Source organism: Erigeron canadensis, chromosome 4 (genome assembly GCF_010389155.1).
Source record: "Erigeron canadensis isolate Cc75 chromosome 4, C_canadensis_v1, whole genome shotgun sequence".
In the NCBI taxonomy this organism is placed as follows: Eukaryota; Viridiplantae; Streptophyta; class Magnoliopsida; order Asterales; family Asteraceae; genus Erigeron; species Erigeron canadensis.
The window spans coordinates 34,835,381-34,851,753 of record NC_057764.1 but is presented as its reverse complement, the minus strand read 5'-3'; the positions used below and the strand labels follow the sequence as shown (position 1 = coordinate 34,851,753).

Sequence of the window (16,373 nt, the reverse complement as noted above, 5' to 3'; positions counted from 1 at the left end):
AGCAAAACAGCTTCAGATCTGAACCAAATTTATTAAATCAAAATTATATAACCTATGAACACTTAGCAAAATATACAATATATGTAAACAAAAATAAGATACTAGATCTCTAGAACTTCGATCATTTACAATAGGTAAAATTGCTTGCATATATTCATCTTTGTTGCACATACACAAATAATAACAACTGAAATGCTTAAAATTTTATGAGATACACATACAACACTACAACATACATAAAGCCTACAAACCGTGGTGCAAAGTTGAAAAAGCTTATGATATTTGTTATAAGGTTTGGAGATCTTGAAATTCGAAGTAATCTGCAACAAGAAAAATTGAAAAAAACTTCCATTAATTTGACCAATACATACAATTAAAGTTATGATAATAAGGATTAATACCCCTCTTTTGCTCATACACTGACGGGGTGGTGAGGCTGTGGATAACTAGTACCACGATCTTACATCTTAGATCTTGCCTAAAACTTCAACAACTAGTACAAGACCCTAGATGAGAATCCAAGATTCACGATTTGTAAAGACGAAAAAGAGGGAATGAAAACCAAAGAGAACATTTGGTCTACCGGGAAAAAAATCCGACAGCAAGAGGTAGGGGAGGTGGTGGTAGGTGGGAGTTAATTGGAGAGAGATGTTGAAGGAAAAAAATTCAGAAGTATTCAATCACCAAAATGAAAATACTTGAGAATGAAAATGCTATATAGAATTGAAATAATATAGAGACCAGATAGGTAGAAACGAACTGGTCTCTAAAGTTTTTGAAGTTTAGAGACCGGTGTATTTGCAATCAACAACTCTCTATTCTTTACTTAACAGGTCTCTATACCCAGTACATATACAAACCGGTTGCTTAGGCTTAGAGACCACATTTTTATAAAACAACCGGTCTCTATCCATTTAATCGGTCTCTATTGCCTCTAATTTGTAGTAGTGAATCTGTTATGTGTTGAGGTCTAACTTACCATAATATATATTTCGCAGTTGAAAAACAAAGTCCAAAACAATGAGTATACAAATCACACGTTCTAAAGTTAAAATGCATGAATTTGTTGTTAATTTGTCTGTTGGGCCTGAATGTCGCAAGCCGCAAGGCCACATAAACATGATTTGTTGTTAATTTACTTCATGAATCATGAAAAATTTACAAAACAAATTTTTTTACAAAACAACTAGCTAATCAACCCGGACTTATTATAAAAACTTTTGTTAACAACAATATTTACAAATAATTATGCTATATGTAGTGTTGATTATTGGAATTTGATAACAATATACATAGGTCTCAAAATACCAATATCATAACCGAAGTTTCATTCAGCACTATCTTAAATTCGTAATGAACCATACAATATATTGAACCTGAATGCTAAATCTTCAAAACCAAGTCATGTTTAAGCTCATAATATTCTGCATACGTTGTAGGCTTGTTACTTGTAGCATCAATTGAAGTATTTTCCAAATGCTTTAGTTTTGTTTGACATATATAAACCCAACATACAACATATCTACACTATCTTTCTTAGTTCATTTTAGCTAGCCCGAGTAATGGAGACTTTCAGCACATGATTGTCATCACCAATTTTCTTGCACCTTTTATCATTCAATCTACCATGTCTCTTGTTCACCGAACACCTTGCATTAAATTGGTTTCACCCATCTGGTATATATAAACTGATTTAAACTTACAATAAACAAAATGATAGTATAACTGAGCTCGAAAAAGAACGACCATATACACCAGCATGGGTTGTAGGACTAAGTCCGCTCGACGGTCTTCATTTAAACGGAGGAGTTGGTCTCTGTTCCAAGAATTGGCCAAATCCTGGCTCACGTTATTATATACGTCCTTATATAGATCCTTAGAGGCAGAAAAACATATCATACCATATTTAAGATTTCATAATAACCACATTGTATTTAAGCATACAATAGACAAATCACTAAATTCACATTCATACATCTCAAATATATAAAAAACGGATGCGGATAGAAATGCATATAACTGGGAAAATCTTAGATAAATACTTCCAGATTCAAAGTGTCGGGATATCATTATACGTGAAGGTTATTTAACCGTATATATTAAAGAGATAACACATGCACCAATCAAAGAAAGAAGACACACTGCATGACTACACAAACGAATACCTCAAGACAGAAGACAATTAGTAGAGTTCAAAACAGAGTTTGAAAACATGAAAGAGGAAGATGACGATGAAAATTAAGATGCATAAGTTTTGGTTTCAACAATTCCTGAAACAACTTACCACCAAGAAAAACCAAACAACTTACCGATCGATACAACAATATCAACCAACAACGATTCTACTGGCAAGGAATGTTTCACATATAAATTCAGCATATAACACACTTCAATGGAATCAAATTTACACCACACAAACATATACCTCAAGAATGATTTTTTTAAAAAAACAATAATTTGTTATGGGAAAACCACCACTAAACAAATACCCCTGTTATATGAAAAACCACCAAAATAAATTAAAGAAATCAATGAAAGTGATGGATCGTGAACACTAATAAACATGTGGAAAACCAATTATATAAATCAATTAAGAAAATAAAATTAAGTGAGAAAGTGGTACTCGATTTTGAAAAACCAATAAACACATGAAAATACCAATTAAAGATATCAATAAGGAGAAATATAATTGGGATTTATAGTTGGTAATTCACACCAAAATGATTTGCTGATAAGGTTTTTACAAACTCATGGGGCTTTTCATTTTTATTTGATTATAATTCCGAATATTGTTTGGAAAAAAAAGGGAAGAAAGTACCGTTGCTCATGAATGTAAATTGAGAAAAAAGGGAACTGATGTCATTGTTTCTAGAAACTGGTGGTAAGAAAGAGGCATCTCTTGCCACGTCGGGAATTTTTTTAAAAATTCTTCCAGAAACATAAAAGATGGGTTCAAATCATGATATAATAATATCAGATTAAATTTTTTTTTTTTTACACAGAGTGTTTTTTACTTGGTATTTTATATATAAGAAAGTACCCACTAGGACACCACAAATATGTATATGTGTAATGGATTAAAAAACAACCACTTCAAGTCTCCAACCAGCCAATGAGTTGGTGACCCATTGGTAAATGTTTTTAACTTTGGGGAAATCCACCAGGGTTCGAATCTCATCTCATACATTTGTAGGAGTTGATTATTTGGGGGGTTTTCGAGAGTCTTGGGTTTCATTCTAGGCATGCGTGCTTCGAGTTCCGCATACTGCCCAATTGGATGTTACTATGGTGTCTGGAATGGTAACTGCTAATTACTAACTGTCGCTTTTAAAAAAAAAAAACAAAAAATCTCCAACAATAAGTCAAATGAATTTTTAATGGAATATTATTGTTCCATATTCTTCTACGGTTTCTTTTAATTTATCTTAAATGCATTATTTTTCTATGTATTGATTTGATTTTGATTAGTAATAATGATTTATCTCACGTAATTTATATATGTGTTTATTGTGTATAGTATATCACCGTCTCATTATTTGGTTTTGAACCTTGAATTTGTATCTTATGCTCGTATAAAATAGGAGAACTTTTCAAGAGATTTTAAAAGGAAGACCTCCAAAATCGATTTTATTTAACGCCACAAAAAACGTTAAACCGGCTCTGTCGGTTATGTTATCGAAATCAATATACATAAATAAACTCATCGATGTACAAGATTTATCTTTTAAAAAGAAGTTGTATCAATGGGCGGTGATAACTCTGATAAATAGAACACACCCTGTTTCACTCCTATATTTAATCGGTCGGAAGATGAATGTGTTACTTTTCGTTTTGTTGTGTTGTTTTTTGTATTGTTTGTTATATTTATTTATTTATCTCTATGTTGAAATCAAAAGCACCCGTGGCCTAATGGATAAGGCGTCTGACTTCTAATCAGGCGATTGTGGGTTCGAGTCCCACCGGGTGTGTTTGTATTTTTTCTTTTTTCGTAAATGGTTTTCTTTGATTACTTTCTGTCTGGTGACAAATTGAAATATTCAAAAGTAAACTGTCTGAGCCTTATCAAAAAGTTCGTTTCTCTTTATCTAGTTTGCTTGCAACTATAGTAGTTTGTAAGCGTCCCATTTCCCCTTATTCTATTCGTTTTAATATAATTCTATAAAATTAGAAATATAATGATTGCTTACATGTTGTTTATAAATTTATAGCTGCTATGCGTAATTGCACAAAGCTTTATGAATATACTACGAGTAGACAATAAGCCAGAGGCGGTACCACATGATGAGCAAGGGGGCTAATGATCCTCTCGAATTTTAAAATTTTATCATGTATTTATAAATTTTTTTATGAATTGTTTTTTTTTTTAAAAAAAATAAGGCATTCTACATCTTACCTTCTTTTAGATTTATTTTTTTATAGATTTTTTAATTTTGTCCCTTTTAATATTTTTTTCTAGCACATTTTCTGCAATAAGCTATGAAGATGTTCATAAACTTCATCTCACTACGGAAGCTAACTATATATAACTCCATATAAACTTATAATGGTAAAAATTAATTTTAATTTTATAAATCACTACCCTATTTTTGGCCATGTAACTATGTAAGTTTAATTTTGGTCATTTTTTTCCTCATTAGGAAAGGATCATCCCGCCTATTGGATTATGAAAAATGATAAATAATTTGGGCAAAAGATTGGGCTAACAAATTCTGATACAACTCATCTTATTTCGGCCCAAAGTTACTATCAGCTTATATATAATGGTTTACCCCAGTGACCCAGTCACACTCACACACACCCCTCGACTTCCGAGTTCTGACACCGAATTGAAACGCCATATCTTTTTTCTTTTTCAACTTTGAAACGCCAATATTGATCAGAGATTTTTAAAAAATTGTAAAGAACGTTAACACCATTTATTTATCTCGAACATCATCTCATTCCCTAATAAGTCTTGCACCCAACAAACACTAATCTACTCTCACCAGTCACCAGGTAATAATTTTTATGTATGCATGTGCGTATCTTTCTTACTAGTATAGTCGTATAGGTTTGCTATGTATCTTTCTTGTAAATATTGTAGTACATACTACATATATATATATACATGTTTATCAAGAACCTTTTATGCTTTTGAAATAGTTATATGCATGGTATTTGCAGAGGTGGCTCAACAGTACTATGGAACTAGGGGGTCGTTTTAGGCCCCAAATTTTCGAGGCCACAATATTTTGTATATTCGACTTAATGTTTGGATTTTGGACTAACTACGATATATAATTTGCATTATAGTAACGCCCTTATTACTAGTAGTTTATAATAAAAATCGAGTTACTTTTTTTTTTCCTTTTCTCTTTTACTCTAATTTATATGGTAATAAACTAGGCCTCAAAAATTGATACCGTTTGAGGCCTCAAAAAACCTTAAGCCGTCACTAGGTATTTGTTATATATAGGCCATATATAAATGCAAACAACTTGAATATGTTAGTAATGAATATGTGATCTCCTTGAGTTTTTGTATTGTAAACTAATTAACTCCTTGAGTTTATAACTTTTTGTATATATATGGTTAACTGATCTATGTCGATTAGTGTCTATAATACTATTGTGGAACATATATATGGTTCTTGGCTAAATTAAAGGGCAGTGCGTTGGACGCATTGCCTTTTGTTACTCGATTGATGAGTGATGCCTTATGTTTTCATTGATAAAAGGGCCGGGCTAATGAATTTTTTAGGTAATGGAATTGTTATTAAGAAGTCTTTAAATTAAAGCCCATTAATTTTGTGAATATAAGTGAAGCATCTTATGTATTTTTGTTATGTAAAACAAAATTTAAAACGTGCTTAAAGCATTTGTTTGTTAGAAAATGGTATGTCCATCGAACTCAGCATAAAGGACATTACATATACGTTAAGATTGTTTGATGAGTGATTCAAGTAACTGAAAATTAGTACTGTATAATTTTAGCCCTCTTTGCCAAGTTAAATACTGTATATTTTTGTTTACAATGCACAGGCATACCTTTTTTGCGCTACTAATTGCTAATGGAATACCATCAAATGGTCCAGTTGCTATATTTTGGGACATGGAGAACTGTCCCATTCCAAGTAATGTACTTCCAGAAGACGCGGCTGGTAACATCAGAATGGCATTACGCCACTCTGCTATCAATGGAGCTGTTAATGTGTTATCTGCATATGCCGATTTTAATGGATTTTCTCGCTCTCTACGAGAAGGGTGCCAAAGGACGGGGGTGAAGCTTATAGATGTCCCTAATGGTAGAAAAGATGCTGTTGATAAGGCTATATTAGTTGATATGTTTCTTTTTGCACTTGATAATCCTCCACCATCATCCATTATGCTGATTTCGGGTGATGTGGATTTTTCTAACTCACTTCATGTACTTGGTCAACGCGGCTACACTATTATAGTTGTGTTTCCATTTGGGGCCAATGTTTCATCTCCCTTGAGTAATGCCGGGAGTTATGTTTTGGATTGGTATAGTGTGGTTCGTGGTCAAGGTTTTTCGCCATCTATAAGATCCCACGAATTTGTAAAGGCCAAAAATGACAAAATAGTTGTACGTGAAATGATTTCAACGAGAATTCAATCTTCACTTAAAGCACAACCTTTAGATTTGAATGGTTTGAAGAGTCAATTAGTAAAGATTCTAAAAACTTCAGGGGGTCTTTTGTCCTTAGCGCGGCTTGCTTCCATGTACAAGAAAACTTTTGGCAAACCCCTAAATGCTTCAGAGTATGGAACTTCGAAACTAATGAAACTTTTGAAGAAAATGAGTGATGTGATTTCCGTAGAAGACCAGGGCACGGAGAAAGTTGTAGTATTGCTCAAAAAGCACTCGAAAAAGACCACAAAGTGTGGTTTGATCTTAAAGAAAGATAAAAGTTTAGTAAAAAACAATAAGTTCTTGTTTTCGACAAGCTAGGTGCAGAGCTTGGTTAACTATGGTCTGAATTTGTAAAACTTCTGTCGTATGAACTAGTAATTGTCAAGTCATGTATTTCATGAACAACATTGCTACTATACTCTTTAGGTTGTGTGTATTTACTAACAATATTGTTTGTTTGTAGAATTTCCAATTCATTTAGACTCATCTCAAAATATCTAAATTAGGCTTAATTGCATTGACTTTTTATATACTACTCGTACTATTCAACCTCAATTCCAGCTGCCGAATAAGTTTTGAAATCCTTTCTTGGCACTTTCTTAGATCCTTTTGAATGTTTTCATTTCCGCCGGATGTTGTTGAATAATTTTTGACAAATGCAGGCTACTTCGGACAAATATATATCATCCACGACATAATAATCGTGGTTGTATTAGCTTTATCGATCCAAAATGTACTCGGGGTACAAGGTCTTCAAATAGTTTATTCAACAACAAAGATTGATGCATAACATTGATGTCGTTGACCATATAACACCAAAAGGAAATAAGAAAATCAAAAATCATACAAGACAACGGCCTCAAACATAGTTATTGAATATATATGTACGTATTTGCTTAAGCGTGAAATATTCAGTAGATGTGTTTAATGGTACTAGGGATTAAGGGTTCCTTCCGATTTAATTGAGAATAGTTTAGTTTAAAGAATTTAATGAAATTTGATGAGCAGAAACTTTTTTTCTTTTTATATTCTTAACCTACTATTATAAAAAAAAATATTTTTAAATTTCTCTCCTTTAAATTTTTTGAAGTTAACCAAAAGGCCTTAATGTTAGCTAATGTTTCCATGAAATTGATCATGTTTTCTAGTAATAGAACACTAACACGCATACATAAATATCACACCACTAGGGGCGTTTTAATGAGCCCGACAACCCTCGTCATTCACGATTATAATAAAAATGATAATTAATAAATTTAAAAAATAATGTAGTTTTATGTCGGTAGAAATGTAGAATACACGTTATTATCCCCTGGATGCAGTCTCGGTGCAAATATAGCCAATTCTTGTGTTCATCATCATTCATTCTGAGGGAGCAGCACCTATCACATATATTATATAATAAAATAATAAAATATATAATATACTAGTATATATATTTACTAGTAATTGAAACACACCGATCATTGTATCTCTTATCGTTCATTCCCCAAATATCTCACCGCCAACAACCTTTCCACTTTCCACAGGTACTATTCATTTTTATTTTATTTTTTTCCAAATGTATATATATTACTCATACTGGTTTATGATCCTACTTTTAAAATCAATTTTGCCTCATTTTTAAGTTCTTATTGTTATGTTTATAGTTTTAGCTAAAAAATCACATAAGCTATGAAAATTTCTGATTTATATTAGTTTTTTGAGATTTTATTATTCTGCCTTGGACATATTTGTAAGGATGTAATTTAATTGAAAAACATATAGTTCTACTAGTACTTATATATGTGACCTTCTGAAAGTTGTGTTGATATTACCTGAAGCAGTATTTGTAATAAGTAGAGACATCATCTTTTTAATTGTTGCGGTTAAACGTCTTATTGTCGCTGAGTTTTCGTTGCACCTTCTATAGTATTGAAGCAAATGTAAGCTTCCATCATGTGTGGGAGATGATATGTGGTTTTGGATACAACATAAATTAGTCATATACAACAAAATCGTGTTTCGTATATTGTGCAGTGTACTACTTGTTGGGTACCTTACCTCCCCTGCTTCCCTCATGTATTCTAAGGATAGGTTGATATGACATACAACCTTTTGGAAACCAAGGTTTTCTTTCATGTGTGTATCCTTGCATAGTCTTATCATCGTTGCGGAATTCTGATGAAATAAATAGATCATGGCATATCATCTTGTATGGCAATTTTAAGCGTAATCACTAAATAAATCAAAACTTGAGTCAACCCCAAGTAGTATGAATACCAAGTGTCCACTTAACCTGACTTTAACACTAGTCACTTTCATCAGTTACAAATTTTCTCACGTTGAATGCATTATTCGATATCTTTTTTTCTTTTCAATTCCACCTTCATCACTATATTGGCATTCTATTATGCTCCTCTTTACATCTAATATATAGCATTATATCTATGTCCCGTATCTAATCCAATTCGATAACCACTAGGTGCATCTTGATGTCCTCACAAGAGGTTTGAGGTTTGAACTTCAGTAGGAAAACATCTTAGGGGCGGCCAGGCAATAGGTTCCAGAAGGTAACACGAATATCTCTTGTGTCAAATACTTGCCCCTCCTGGGCCGGATAGTGACAACCTCCTCAATTTGAGGGTTTATATAGCTCTAGTTCCATCCGATGCATCATTTGTTTGAACTTTATAACCCATGATCAGTCACTCAGTTTTATAGCTCCAGTGTATGGCTCATATGTTTGATGTTTGTGCATTTCATGCAATTATAATACCTTTTATGCATTGGATGTAACTTAAGATCCTAGATATTTTTAAGTATCTTAACTTGCATAGTTTTATATCTTTTGTTTAGGTTTTCCCAGTTTATGGTATAGCGCATTCCACATTTCACCTTGGGCGTCTTTCACTCTCTCCTAACTTTCTTATGTTCTTTTTTTGAACGGAACTCTCTTGTCTTTTATTTTGGTTAATTTATATCTCTTAGTTTCACCTGAAATACATGTTTGTTTGATGTCTACTTCCTTTACTTTCTCAAGCCACTTTCTTGAATATCATCAAATGAATGTTGCTTGCTTGCCTTTCATATTATGCGTGTCCTATTAGGGACACTTAAAGTTTCTGACCCAGAGTCTCTTCCGCTTGAAGTATTTTTTACCATACTGAAAAAGGCCATAAGATACTCCAAAGTACAAACAGTTTCAACACTTCAAAAAACAAATAAGTCTTTGAACTCAGAAATTAAAAACCAACTACATAAATTAATACAAATACTTAAAAATTACTCAACCTTTGTCTTAAAAATCACTCAACCCTTTGGACATGATTTAGTGTATTTATTTTGATAATTGTGATGTTTAATTGCTAGTTAAAACAAGGTCTATGAACACAAACACAATTCACCGAACCCAATTCACCACCGTCTACCAGTTCCGTGTTTTTTGTCTTTGGTTCACGAATCGGATTGTAAATCGGATCACCAAACCAAGAACGAAATTCACGGGGTCTTGGCTAGTTTGCTAGAAATTTTCACAGATTGACCTTTATGTGTGGATAGATTTTTTTTTTAATGGATAAAAGAGTGCACATGAGTTAAGTTGTTGTAGTGTTATAAAAGTTGTAACCTAGTCATGCATACTGTGGTTATTGCATGCATAATAGGGAGTAGTTTCTTTTTGGTAATGTATTTGGCTTGCATGCTTCAAAGTAGGTACATAATTATAGGTTTTAAACATTATATACTCCTTTTTATTTACTCAAATAGTATAGCATAATTGTGTGGCAAACACCTTTTAGTCATAAAAACATGTAATTTCCAACTTCATATTATAATCTGGATGTTGAGTCCTGAACTGCGATCCTTAGAAATTGAAAACAAATTTAGTGTGGGCCAAAAGTACTCGGGCATGTTACTACAACAATATGATCAATTGCTGCATGACTTGTTAAATAACTTTTAGATAAGTGATTTGAGTAACAGGAAGTTATGGTTTGAACACACTGTATGATTCATTCCGAATGTAAATACTTATTGATTTTGCAATGAACAGGTGCATCTTTAAACCTTTTCCGATCTACTTATGGCTAATGGAATGAATTCGGCTTTAATATCATCTGCCAGATCCATGGAACAACAATATATGTTAATGAAAAACACAAACTCAGCTCAACAAAGTCGTAACTCATCAGGTGGTCAAATTGCTATACTTTGGGACATGGAAAACTGTCCTGTTCCCAGTGACGTACGCCCGGATGACGTTGCAGGTAATATCAGAATGGCCTTGCGGGTCCACCCTGTTATCAATGGAGCAGTTAACATGTTCTCTGCATATGGAGATTTTAACGCTTTCCCTCGAAGATTAAGAGAAGGCTGCCAAAGAACTGGTGTGAAGCTTATAGATGTCCCGAATGGCAGAAAAGATGCCGCTGATAAAGCAATATTAGTTGATATGTTTCTCTTTGCTCTCGATAATCCTCCACCGTCTTCAATTATGTTGGTTTCCGGTGATGTTGACTTCTCTCCAGCACTTCATGTACTTGGTCAACGGGGTTACACTGTAATTCTTGTGATTCCGTCTGGAAATTATGTTTCATCTGCTTTAAGTAACGCTGGTAGTTACGTTTGGGACTGGTCTAGTGTGGTCCGTGGACAAGGGTTTGTTCCACCTTCAAGATCCCAAGTCACTGAAAATTCAGAGGCTAAAAATGAAGAAGAAGCTATCGTATATCGAGGGATTTCAGTAGTATCTCAATCATCATCTGGTGAAAATTCGAGTGATTTGACGTGGGTACAGCCTGGAGACTTAAATGGTGTAAAGAGTCAATTAATGAAGTTGTTGGAAACTTCTGGTGGACGTTTACTTCTTGGGCGTCTTCCTTCTGAGTACCAAAAAGCTTTCGGGAGACCCCTTTATGTTTCAGAATATGGCAGTTCGAAACTAGTCAATTTTTTGAAAAAGATGAGTGATGAGATTTGTGTTGAAGGTCAGGGCCATAATAAAGTTGTGTTGCTGAAGAGATTTTCAACGAATGCTATCGTGAAGCATGATAGGAAGGGAAAGGTTATCCGAGAAGTATCTTCAGATGAGTTCTCTGAAGATGAAAGAGTAGTTGTTGAAGAGCTGAATGAGAAGAACAATGAAGTTCTCAACCAGTTTAAATATGAACTGCAGGATATTCTTGTTAGTTATTCTTGTAGGATCTTCCTTGGTTGCTTTGAGTCGATTTATCAGCAACGCTACAAAAGACCACTTGACTGTAAAAAATTTGGTGTCAGGAAGGTTGAAGAACTGTTAGAAAAGGTGAATGAGGTTGTGTCAGTTTACGAAGAACCACTAAGTAAGAAAAAGTTCTTGATGGCTGCTGGTCTATAGTATTGTATGTGGTTTATCGTGTGTTCAGTTCATGAGGTCCATGAACACATTTCCAAATCCATTTGGCAGGTCATGAACTGCTTATTGTCTGTTGGTTCGCAAATTATGTATATTTAAATCAAAGATATGACCCTGTTGGCCGCCGCAGCTGCAATGTTGATGAAGAGCTGAAGCCATGGTCATGTATTATGTTAAAGGACGTTTCTTACCACCACATGTTCTTTTAGCTAATGTGGTTCTGAACTTTAGTCATATGCTTACCCTAAAAGGGTATGTACTTGTGTAATTTCTACATTTATCATTACTTCAACAAAAAACCGAAAACGAAAAATCCAAAAAAGAACTTGGTAGGTGTTCCTTTCCTCTATGCTTCAGATGATAAGGTCAGAATGTACAGTATCCCTTGTATGAAGTATTGAAGTACATTTAATTAGAGAATTTTAGTAATTATTTCTACAGATAAAAATGATAAACCATATTACTTCTGCTTTCTTAGCTGCTTTACCAGAGCCTTTTGTTCTTCATTATTGCAATTTACAACTCTGCTGCATATTGGTTGCCCTGGGATTCTGTGGTTCGCATGATTGCTGTGACCTTGCGTATATAAACCATTGAGAGAGGACATGACAGGAACCAGACGACCATGGTGATGTTGGTTGGAGTCTGTCACCTGGTCCTCTAATAGTTCAGCAGCTGGACCTTCTGAAATTTGAAAGAGGGGTTATGGTGTACAGACAGACTTTTCCCAATACTCATTTTTTGTGCTGATATATTCTTTGTTCTATGCATCAACTTATATGTAGTTTCAAACTTTGCTCTTTATGTCAAGATTGATCGGACAAGCATGACTTTGTAGCATTTCTTGTTATAATTGCAAAGTCCTTTTTGTATTAAATCTTAGTTGCACATATAATTACATATATTGCGATAATATGCAAGTCCTTTTGGGATCAATCTTAGTTGCACATACAAGTACTTTAAGAGAGATGATGAAAATTTTGTACGGATGAAGGCAAATGGTGTTTCTAGTATTTTGGCCTAAAGGTTTTTAGAAGACTAGTAAAGGCCGGTGTTTGGAATGCCGGACTTAGCCAAATAAGCGAATGACAACTTCCTCAATGTCGGACTTAGATTACGTGGCTTCTACTTTTTGTATGTGGGATTTAAGGGTGGTGTTTAGAAGGCCGGACTTTATTTTTTTACTTCAAAGCGGTGTTTGAAACTTTGGTCATCACCTGATCAGGCATTTGGCAATACAAACACCAAAACTTCACTTTTTGTTTGTTTAAAACATTAAATGGTGCTTGTAATATTAGTATTGTTTCTTTAGATGGACTATTAAGGGATTTTCTTCATATTAGGTATTGGGTGAGAGGACTCTCTAGCGTGACATATTAGGTATTGGGTGAGAGGACTCTCTAGCATGACATATTTAGACCATCCATTGTGATACTCTATTCATACATTAAAAAAAAATAGTATATATAGTTTTGTATAGTTCATTGATTTTTTATAATATATTTATTAGTTTATAGTTTATATAAGTAGGTTAATTTAATGTTTGTAGGTGTTGTAATATTAGATTATATATGAAATTTCTTTTAAAAACATTATGAAAAGAATTCGTATATTTTAATTATATATAAATCATACATTCATGTTGCAACAAAGGAGAACATTTTATCTTTTATTAGTACATGTACACCTACTCTTGTTATGACCTTGTGAATTGCAAATACCACATACTTGGGTCTCTTGTTGAAATGCATCTGTATTTGTTTGGTACGTCTCATGCTCCTTTGCTTGACCATTCTTCATGAATCTGGTTGAATTAAAAAAAAATTACTATGTTTGCAAGTGTTACGAAAGATTGATACTAGTGGATGTGATAGATAAATCATATATGTATGGTAATATAAGACTAGTGTGGTATTGTTATCAATTTCTTTACAAGTAAAAGATGGATGCATGTTTGAAATAAACAAATGTAAGATGTGATGATTTTACTTTCTTTGTATCCCTTCATCTTTTGTCAGTGTTTGATATTGCTAATTTGCTATAAATTTCTTCACAAATACCTTTTGTCTTATTATTTGTTTTGCGGTGTGTAGTTGGTAACTGAATTTTAGACTCGAGTTAAATATACGGGTTTTACAACATCATTAATATAAGAGTTGTACTTAAAAAGTAATTAAGATATTCAAATGTAAATACTGATGCTAAATCATATCAAAACTAGATGGTATAACAGAGTTTGTTTTATACAAACTATTCCAGATAAACAATATTTTAACTTTAATTACATAATTAACAAAGTTCTCATTGATGTTTCGAAATGATAATTTTATTTTCGATAGCCATGGTTGTTAAGAATAATAAAGTAGCAACTGGTTCGTGGGATTTCAATGATTTTGTGTTTTATGATTTTATTTGTAGGGTTCAATTTATATAAGAAGAATATATATCCTAAATATAGTTTTATTCAAATTATTAATAACAGCAATGATTATCATAATTATAATATTATTAAAAATACTAATAAAAAACTATATTTTGTTATTAGATAGCAATAAAGTATTAATTATAGTTTGATTCAATTTCTTAATAACAGCAATGATTATCTAATTATAGTCTGATTACAAATATTAATAAAAAATTATATTTTATTATTAGATAGATATTATGTAACAAAATATTAATTATTTTTAAATTGAGTTAAAGTGTAAATTATATGAAAAACGAAAGTTTAAATTATTTTAGAGATGATTGTTAATATTTATAAATTTGCATTGTAATCATCAAAGTAATAAACAACTACGCAATTTAAGTCCAACGTTGAGGGTTCCGTTTTTCACTTTTTTGATGATTTCGCGAAACCAACATTCCTTAACACCATTTCCTTAAATACATTACCATCGGAAAACTTTCCAAGAAATTGCACAAAGACCATTGATTATAAAGATACGTTTAATGAGATAATTTATTAGTTAAATTAATGATTAAGAAGGATAAAAAGATACTCCGTATTTAATTAGATAATTAGTTAAACTAATAATTATATAAGTGTGTAACTAGTATATTGAGGGTTGGTTTAGACACTCTCTTTTATTATCTATCAAATTATACAAGTTTTACAATGGATTATATAAATTAATGATGCATGGTGGTAATAGATCTATCAAATTTAGCAATATAAATGTCACCTATTCACCTCCCCTAAATTAATGGACGTTAATGGACGTTATAGCAGGAACAACTAGATTATTTTCCCGTATAATACGTGAGACAAACATATTAAATGTTTATAATACATTATTAATATTAAAAGTTATACATAAGACAAATTTAAATAATATAATAATATTTTTTAAAAAACGTATCAAATACAATTAATGGGATTTGTATGTTATATCTTTATATAATGATGCAAAGTTAAATATATATAAAACTTGTAATAAAAAATATTGATGTTATTATTCGAAAATGGTTTTTTCTATTATAGATGGTTCCTTGGTATGTTTGTTATATATATGTATATAATGACGATGTAACAATAAATAAACGTAAAATATGTTTTATTTAGTCTGATAATATATATTTTTCAAAAAAACATATATCTCCTTATTTATACAAATTCAAATATCAAATTATTAACCATAAGTTATCATTTTTAACCATCTAATAAAACAACCTGACTAAAACTATAACCAAAATCATTGAATATTAACTCATAATCTTATATATTTCAAAAGTAAATGTTCATAATTGTGCTCTTCTTTTTTACATCTCTATTATCAATATCAATATGTCCAATGTAATCTTGAACCCCGTTTAGTTATACTTTCTCTAGCGCCTCGCTAGTTATTATTAAAAAAACGATGCCCCCTGGGCGAAAGGGGACACCATTCTCTTTCTTTCTTCAATCGTTCCGATCAGGACAAGTGGGTTGGTTCGTTTCGTCCTCCTATCTACGCAATTATCTGTCTTCGTTCGTGATCATGTTGGGTCAGCTTGAAAGACATCTCAGGAAAGAGCTACTTCAACTGAAGAAATTTCTTTAGTAGCGAGAACCCTTCCTACTCGAGAATAAGGTCAGGAAGTGAAGCGTTTTTTCAGTTTTTCTTTAAAAATATAGTAAGTGTTATTTTAACGTTCATAATAAAGATAACACACAATTATAATAATATGTTAGCTTAAAAATCTTTCTAATAACATAAAAGTTTTTAAACGTATTATACTTCCTATTGATAATTGTAATTCAATCCACCTAATAACTTTTATGCACATTTTAACCGTATGATTTTATTGAAACATGAATAGAAAAAAGAAGTAACACTTAATGTCATTTTTATTGGATTTTGGGTTTCAATATCACACGGTGAGA

The 16,373-nt window shown here is 32.2% G+C and overlaps 2 protein-coding genes, 1 long non-coding RNA gene and 1 other non-coding gene across 5 annotated transcripts; 3 read left to right on the top strand and 1 right to left on the bottom strand.

Annotated features, from left to right (window-relative positions):
• Positions 1-1,191: 1,191 nt before the first annotated feature.
• On the bottom strand, positions 1,192-2,779 carry LOC122598220. The gene is made up of 2 exons (XR_006323557.1): positions 1,756-2,779; positions 1,192-1,674 (listed from the first exon to the last, which is right to left on the bottom strand). It is a non-coding gene; the product is annotated as an uncharacterized LOC122598220 (long non-coding RNA).
• Positions 2,780-3,895: 1,116 nt separating this feature from the next.
• Positions 3,896-3,968, top strand: TRNAR-UCU. The gene has a single exon. It is a non-coding gene; the product is annotated as a tRNA-Arg (tRNA).
• A 2,044-nt stretch (positions 3,969-6,012) lies between these two features.
• On the top strand, positions 6,013-6,951 carry LOC122597470. The gene has a single exon (XM_043770060.1). It carries the CDS (start codon positions 6,013-6,015, stop codon positions 6,949-6,951), a length of 939 nt encoding a protein of 312 aa, XP_043625995.1.
• Positions 6,952-7,924: 973 nt separating this feature from the next.
• LOC122596184 lies at positions 7,925-12,481 on the top strand. 2 transcript variants are annotated; one of them, XM_043768716.1, is made up of 3 exons: positions 7,925-8,162; positions 9,098-9,185; positions 10,667-12,481. In XM_043768716.1, exon 3 carries the CDS (start codon positions 10,697-10,699, stop codon positions 11,987-11,989), a length of 1,293 nt encoding a protein of 430 aa, XP_043624651.1. In that variant the 5' UTR covers positions 7,925-8,162; positions 9,098-9,185; positions 10,667-10,696; the 3' UTR covers positions 11,990-12,481. The 2 variants fall into 2 exon arrangements, with proteins under 2 accessions (XP_043624651.1, XP_043624650.1); XM_043768715.1 differs by lacking the exon at positions 9,098-9,185.
• The last annotated feature ends 3,892 nt before the right edge of the window (positions 12,482-16,373 follow it).

Excerpts from the sequence above, each read along its gene's own strand:
- LOC122597470 (XM_043770060.1), top strand. The coding sequence starts at position 6,013 with ATGCACAGGCATACCTTTTTTGCGCTACTAATTGCTAATGGAATACCA.
- LOC122596184 (XM_043768715.1), top strand. The coding sequence starts at position 10,697 with ATGGCTAATGGAATGAATTCGGCTTTAATATCATCTGCCAGATCCATG.